Here is an 8,025-nt window from a genome sequence, read left to right as displayed (position 1 = left end):
TTTTCATACCATTCAGACAACTGAAATAGTTAAAACTATTGTCTGAAGATGTTGAAAAAAATCAGACAACAGAAAAAACGTCTTTTGTCGTCTGAGGGGTATGGTATGAAGCATTTTTTGGCATAGTGCACTCCGATAGCATGCGTATCTTTTACCAACATTTTAGCTGTGGTAATGGCTGCTCCCTTTGTCGTGAGATCATATTGACCAAGAAATTTGTTGATCTGAGACCAAATTCTGGCTAGTTGGCATTTTTCAGATACTGATCAGAACCCTACCTTAAAAATTAGCATTCTCTTTGTACATTAGCGAGGAGATAGTTCAGTAATTGAAGCCTCATTAACAGATTTTTGGACAGAACTACTGCTTTGAGCTTGATCCAATTCTACAACCTTTGAAAAGTCGGATGCACCCATAAAAAATGCTGGCTGTGAGGGTACTGGAAGAGAGAGAGAGTTGCCGGTGAGCATGAGAATAACTGAAGTCATAGTTGGCCTATCAGCTATATTTTGTTGCACACATAACAATCCAATGTTGATGCATCTCATCATCTCAGTTCTTGAACCAGAACTCAAGATGGGCTCTATTATATTTGAAGCCGTATCTGCTCTCCAATTTTTCCATGCCTGAATGAATTGGAAATTACATAAACAAATTAGGCTTTGAATACTTTTTGTTTCTCTAGTTGCATCTAATACAGTTATTAGTTCGTAGAGAAACATAGAAGTACAAGTTTCTATTACACTTACATAGCTTAGAAGATCCTCCACATTTCCTCTATTACGAAAAGAACTATTCTTTTGTCCACTTACTATCTCCAAAACTAAGACACCAAAGCTAAAGACATCAGACTTAACCGAAAATTGTCCACGCATCACATACTCTGGAGCCATATATCCGCTGCATTGATACAACAAAAAAGTCAATACTGCCTCCATGTAAATCTTTTATGGTTATGCTTATCCCAACTTGTTACTTGTTCTTTACATGCACTAGTGGTATTAGCAGGATCTTTCTATCAATATATTCAATGTACAATTGAGTTTGGAGTATCTTTAGTATTTTGGAGTATCTTTAGTATTGCACAAATACCATTACGTATATACTGTATACATTTCTTGGTGGTAGTACTTACTAAGTTCCCACAACTCGTCTGGTTTCGCCTTGTGATTGATCAAGATCAAACAATCTCGCCATACCAAAATCTGCAACTTTGGGGTTCATGTCTGCATCTAATAGAATGTTGCTAGCTTTGAGATCACGGTGAATGATTTTAAGACGAGAATCTTCATGAAGGTAAAGGAGCCCTCTCGCAATGCCTACTATGATTTTGTAGCGAACATCCCAATCCAAATGTGCGCGCTTGACTTCACCTACATGTTCAAGCAAATGCGAATTTCATAATGAAGTTTGTTGCAATGTTGTACTATTTTGTAAACATCATACATGCAAATGGACTTAATCGAAACACTTTGATAAGAAGACAAACCCTACCAAATATGAATTGATCAAGACTTCCGTTAGGGACAAACTCATAAACAAGAATCTTTTCATTTTTTCCCAGGCAGAAACCAAGAAGCCTAACCAAATTCCTATGTTGAAGCCTGGCCACTAGCGAGACCTCAGTTTTGAATTCTAAATCTCCTTGTGCAGAATCCCTCGAAAGCCTTTTAACCGCTATGTCCTTATCATCGGGGAGTATACCCTGCATAAAAAGGGAATTTGATCATTATATAATTTTTGAGGCACATAATTGATATCATTTTCACAAATGATGTTGGATTACATACCCTGTAAACAATACCAAACCCTCCCCGTCCAAGTTTATTTGCTTCCGAAAAGTTATTTGTGGCAGCTCTAATGGAGCGAAAGTCGAATTGCAAAGCTTCTGCAGATTTGATTTCTTCTGCTCTTTCTTAATGGGAAGAAAAATATGAGAAAATATTAAATCCGTTGCATGTTTAGAAGGAGTTCTAACCATATAACTCACATACAGTTATCTCAATTACCTTCAATTCTTTTCCTTTTATACTTCACTCTCAGATAGGTGCAGATGGACATAATTAGAATCAAGAAGGAAACAACCGTTGCCATAGCAATAATGATGATTGTCCCTGCAGATGTGCTGCTCTTCTTATTTCCTGCAATGATCAAAAATCGATGTTCTGATCTGCTCAAAGCATTCTGGGGCTGACTTTTCATTAGGTGATACTTGTTAAATATCTACTCGCTATGTATAAAAGAAAGGACTAGATATGTATGATCATCTATTACCCGTGCAAAAGTCACCAATGTTATCAAAGCAGAATCTGAATTTTCAGTTAATGAGTTAGTCTGTGCGGTATTCATCCATTGAGAGTTAGGAATCTAACAAGTAACAACATGGTCTCCAAAAGTAGCCCCCACAAAGTGCCCTTAAAACATTTTTTTTTTTTTTAAATGTACGTGCCCTTTGTTATTCACATTAAGAAGAAACTCCAAGAGGCTACCGTGGCCTACTTCCTGTACAAATTAAGTTCTGGTGATATTAGGGTAGGGTCTGCGCTTTTTCATCTTGTGGTTGAGCTCGTTGCGCAAGAGACCTTCCAGTGTTAAAAACTTTTCTGGTAGTTTCGAGAGCACCGCAAATAAAGGAAACAGCGAAAGGCAGATAACACTTTGGTTTTTCTTTGCTTTTCCGACGGTTCCTCTACGCCGGCGTTGGCTTCCGCCATCGTCGGGGTGGCTTGGGTGCAGCCGGAAAGGCCGATATGTTTCTCCAGTCGTTTAGGTAGGTTGGTGGCCCATGTTGGTCGTGTTCTTCTTCTTCTTCTCGGATTATAGCTGGTCGCGGCGCGGCAGTGATATCAAGATCTAGTTCTCTGATGGAATACTGATGGATTGGGTTGTGCGGGTTCTCCGGCGGAGTTCTTCATTGTCTGATTTTCTTTAGTTTCTGGCCAGTGGTTCATGGCGGATATTCTGCTTTTGTCCTCGGGCTGGGAGCAGTGGTGCACAGTCAGTGGGTTGCTCTTGTGGTAGCGGAATGGGTGTTGTGTCATATTGGTGGTTCTGGAAGAATGGCGAGTCAAAGTCAGATTATTGTTGTTTTTCTGGGTCTAGCCTGATCTCCAGCATTCACCATCAGCTGTCGGCTCCTTCGGGAAGAGTGGTGGTTCGCAGCGGCTTGTTTTGGTTTCTATATTTAGGTTTTTATTTTAGTTTTTAGGCAAGTCCCTACTCTTTTGAGTTAGGGTTGTTTGGTCTAGTTTAGTGGTTGTGCCATTGATATGGTGTTATTTTCAAGGACTAGTTGCTTTTAATTTCGATGTTTTTTTGTTGTCAATGTAATGGGGAGAAACCTCTACACATATACCGACGGTTTTGGTATATGGTATTGGAAGGTGTTAGTCTTTTATTGAGGTTGGCTGTAAGGTTGTATCGACACTCCTGAGATATGTATAGATTACAATTGAGCCCCTATCGACTCATGATTTTTGTAATCGTTGGTTCTGTAGCAGGGATATGAGTAGATGAGAATTACAGTGTCATTCCTGTGTTGTAATATTCTGGTTTAATGGAATTTTTTCTATTCTTTAAAAAAAAAAAAAAAAAAAAAAAAAAAAATAGGGTCGTTTAGGGATGGCAAAAATCCCCAGCGGGGCGGAGCTCCATTGGATACCCACCCCTAATGGGGGGAATTCGGGGACAAATAAGGAATGGGGATGGGGATCCCCAATCCCAGCTATATAAGATTGGGGATGGGGCGGGGATGATATTGTGATCCCCATCCCCAAACCCGCCCCAATAATATATACATATATTTAACTTATATATGTTTTAATTTATTTTTTATAATATAAATCACAAATATATATATTTACTGCTTTACTTTAATGACTACACTTTTACTTTAATTGATAAATGGAGTTTTGACTTTTGCACTAACTGAATTATGATTTATGAATTTAATCATGTTTTAAATTTATTTGTTGTAGATTTTGATTTTAAAAAAGGTAATATGAGAAAAAATTATTTTATTTATTAAATTCTTATTGGGGATGTGGGGCGGATTTGGAGGCTTAGTCTCCAATGGGGATGGGGACAGAGAATCCCCAATATATTTTTATTAGGGATTGGGGCGGGGATGGGGGTAGATAATGACCCCAGGGATGGGGATGGTATTGTGATCCTCATTCCCAACCCGCCCCATTGTCATCCCTAGGGTCGTTGGACCACTAAGCATGTGTTCCATGGGTTGTTTTCCAGTATTTGCATCACATGAACGTATGTGATCGATTGGACAGCCGAACAATCCTAACTATTGGCCAAGAATACATATCAAAAAAAAAAAAAGCTATTGGCCAAGAGTTTCCCTAATCCAACACGCTTGGAAGTAGGGCTGGGATTTTCGAACCGGAAACCGGTGGAACGGGCCCGAACCGCACCGAAATTCTCGGTTCGGTTCGTTGTATAGATCTGAAAGAGGTGTTTTTTCAAAGACCGAACCGTTTTCCATCCTTCCGATTCGGTTCTGGTTCCGGAATGCTGCAACTGCCAGAAACCGGGAGAACCGAGCTTTAGGGCTTTTGTATATATGGACCCATATATATGGACTCGTATTAGCCCACTAGCCCAGTTTAGATAACCCAAAAACAAAAGAAAAAAAAAAACCCCGACCTGCTACTCATTCTCAATCAAATTGACCTAGACTTGAAAGTCTGAAACTGAGCTTAAGCCTCCTTCTTCTTCAATCCTTCTTCAGCCTTCAAACTGACCTAATCTAATTGAAGATTGACACGCTAGGTTGGACCTTCCCCAATTTCTTCCATTCGAAAAGCCAGAAAGACATAAACCCCCAGTTCATCTTCATCCCCAATCGGCCATTCCCAATTCGAACTTTCAAAGGAGATGGCTTCGAATCCTTCAATTCCTTCAAATACCCAGTCAGTCACTCTCGGTCTGGGAAACTGAAGATGAAGAAGTCTCATGATCCTGGCAAAGGGAAGAAGGGTGCTGCAGGTAAATGAGGCTAGCAAACTGCAAAAAATGGTTTCTTTTCTTTGTGGTTAGGAATCGGTTACAACCCATAACCGAACCGAAAGTAACGATTCCGGCAAAAAATAACAGGCACACCGAACCGGCAAAAGCATATCGGTTCCGGTTCCGGCAAAAAATGACAAAACTAGAACCGATCCCAGGCCTACTTGGAAGGGCAAGGTACTACATGTTAAAGGTAGCCTTCTCTTCTTCTTTTTTCTAGTTAACTATAAACTAGTCTCTAAAGTCTAAAACCGACGATTTCTCAAAAAATAATTTATCTCATCCTAAATTAAAGTAAATACTACATACAAATCTTTAGCAGCACTCTTACCTCCTGAATTTTTAGCTGACGTCGGGGTATGGGGAGATAGTGCTCGTGGTTCATCATATTTAGCTGGATCATGGGAGCTGAAAACTTCATACCTCAAATTACAGCTCGGATTACCAAAACTCGCAGAAACCATCCCATTACAACATTTCTGAAGCTGTCTCAAACCCTCACCCAAGCAGTCAGTGCACTCTTTCTCCGACAAGACCGGAATGCACTGTACTCTCCCAGATATTGATTGATTGTTGGAATACGTAACCCTTTTCGTTTCCGTCGCAAACTTTTTCCGAAGATCACCTGCAGCTGCTTGAGTTTTCAGTACTCCGATTAACTCCTCCAGCTCAGAATTGAAATCGACATCCGACGACGATAGGCTTCCCGTGGTCGATTGATTGTAACTAGGAGAAAGCTCAAAATGAAAGGGGCGGTTGGAGTAGCGTAACATGCAATAATCATTCCATATGATTGCCTCCTTCTGATTTGGACAAGCCCTTGTGAGATTGTGTGCTGAGTCCTTGAAGATATTGAGGCCGAGGGAAGCATTAAGATCCGGTCTACAAAGCCCGATGGCATGAACTTTGTCGACGACATCATCGTCTTGGCCAAAAGAGGAATTGTAGAAGCCATAGCCGTTGATGCTCTTATTAGTGACGAGGGAGGAGAGAAAATAGTCGAGGTTTTTCTGATAGACACTACCGGTGGTGTAGTTACCGCTGTTGTTTGAACAAACTAAGTGTAGATCAATGGCTTCAATGATAACGAGTACCAGAAGTAGTATAGAAAGAAAAATTCCAAATCCAAAACTTGAGAAAACCATGGTACCAATCCCTTAATTTATTGTGTGGCCCGGACCTTACCTATGTAGGTTGGATAACAACATCATCTCCCATTCTTCCCACTGGTGTGTGGGTGTAGGACCATTATCTTGTCTCCTTATTTTGCCGTTTATCTTTGACGAAATTGTTGTATTTTTTTTGAGGGAAATGAAATAGATTTCATTGACTTACAAGTCATTACAATCAATAGATATAAGCTCCACCACATTTGACGAAATTGTTGTATTGATAAGACTATATTGTTGTTAATCATTATTCTAAGTTGGACCAGTTAACTTTGAAATACATACGAAACTTCTGGTTACATTTTTAACCATATAATTCAAAGCCGAAAACCTGATGAATTTTCCTTAAGAAATATTTTCATGGCCAGATTCGATAAACCGACCAGTCTGAGACTCTGATCTAGAGTTGACCTCACACTACTACAAATTACAAAAGAGAAAAATTCAGGTATCCTCCCCAAACTATTATGTCAAGACTAATTTGATACCCGAACTCTCAAAAGTATCAATGTGATACGTAAAGACCTAAATTGGCATCAACGTGATACTTCCGTCAAAAATTTCTAACGGCTCCGTCTGTTTGCTGATGTAGCAAGCACATGGGCCCAAAGAAAAAATGAAATGACCAATTTGCCCCTTTTTTAATTTTTAATTTTTTTGACAACATACTTTATTCCACTAATTTAACAATCCATACAGGGTAATCTCTACAAATTCTAATCATTATGGTTCCCAAGACTTCATGTTATAAACAATTAAACCAAACAACTTATCATCGTCCTTCATATCAATAAGAGCGAAGCTGATCTTCTATGCTGAAACAGAGATTACCCAAATCTGGAGGAATCATCCCACTTCTACAGTTCTCAAATCAAAGCTCCATAGTTCCAATTCTCAATCCAACAAACAAGTATGAATACAAAAAAAAAAATCCAAAGCAGCTACAGTTGTTACACCCTCGAGTAACACAGTTTATCCTTCCGATCATCCAATTCTTATGATTCTTGAATTCAGGCTTAACCAACAACCAAAATCGTAATATGAGGTTTCTTTATGATCGGAAATTAACTGAAGAACATCAATTGATCAATACACCACATCAAACTTCGAACACACAGTATCCTCAAAACCCCCAAAATTTCAATTCGTCCAACCATAATCAAAACTGAAAATTGATGGCACAGTCATGTAGAGCTCGACAAATAGAGGAACACCAATACCTTATTTATCGTCAACAGTTGCCGGAAAACACAGAACATGACCAGAAAACTCATAAACTTCTCCCATTTGATTCTCTTTTTCAAGTTGACGGATGGACACAAAGATACCACAGACTTCTTCACCTCGCCAAGACGAAGCTACCGCCACGGGTCTCACTTGCAACGGTGGTCGGAGTCGGAAAATAGGTAGAAGAACCCGAGAAGCTTTTGGGCTTCTATTTTCTGTCACCGGAGCTCGTCTGTGAAAACCAAAGCCACAGGGATGATGGCAACGAACCAGAATATTAACCAAGAGTTTCTGCTTTGCTGCTTGAGGAAGAGAGCAACCAAGAGTTTGAGGCTTTTCGATTGAAAACCCAGAAAGTAATGGAGATGTTCATGAGAGACAGATCAATTGAAAACCCAGAAAGTAAAAGCCCAAACAGATCGATTAGAACCTTGCTCCGTCGTCTCCGATCTTGTCTCCGCCGCCTCCTCCGAGCCTCCCAGCGGCTGGTCCTCCCTCCACAAGCTCGCCATCTTCTGCCCCGGCGTCCTCTTCGAGAATTCTGATTTCGGCCTCAAATGCGAGCTCCACCCGATGACAGTTACCGCCCCCAATCCCAATTGGAGCC

General features: G+C 40.1%; 1 protein-coding gene across 1 annotated transcript; it reads right to left on the bottom strand.

Annotated features, from left to right (window-relative positions):
- Nucleotides 1–278: 278 nt before the first annotated feature.
- On the bottom strand, nt 279–6,299 carry LOC133714226 (cysteine-rich receptor-like protein kinase 44). The gene is made up of 7 exons (XM_062140312.1): nt 5,354–6,299; nt 2,010–2,141; nt 1,791–1,915; nt 1,495–1,705; nt 1,136–1,373; nt 750–900; nt 279–626 (listed from the first exon to the last, which is right to left on the bottom strand). The coding sequence occupies exons 1-7, from the start codon at nt 6,165–6,167 to the stop codon at nt 306–308; spliced, it is 1,992 nt and encodes a 663-aa protein (XP_061996296.1). The 5' UTR covers nt 6,168–6,299; the 3' UTR covers nt 279–305.
- Nucleotides 6,300–8,025: the final 1,726 nt, after the last annotated feature.

The sequence above is a fragment of the Rosa rugosa genome, chromosome 6 (genome assembly GCF_958449725.1).
Source record: "Rosa rugosa chromosome 6, drRosRugo1.1, whole genome shotgun sequence".
Classification (NCBI taxonomy): domain Eukaryota; kingdom Viridiplantae; phylum Streptophyta; class Magnoliopsida; order Rosales; family Rosaceae; genus Rosa; species Rosa rugosa.
Note: the sequence above shows the minus strand (reverse complement) of the source record. Positions and strands in the feature narration are given on the sequence as shown.

Excerpts from the sequence above, each read along its gene's own strand:
- LOC133714226 (XM_062140312.1), bottom strand. The coding sequence starts at position 6,167 with ATGGTTTTCTCAAGTTTTGGATTTGGAATTTTTCTTTCTATACTACTT. Across the intron at positions 2,142-5,353 it reads GTCAGCTAAAAATTCAGGAG|GAAATAAGAAGAGCAGCACA; the intron begins GTAAGAGTGCTG and ends TGATCATTGCAG. Across the intron at positions 627-749 it reads TGGAGGATCTTCTAAGCTAT|GCATGGAAAAATTGGAGAGC; the intron begins GTAAGTGTAATA and ends CAATTCATTCAG.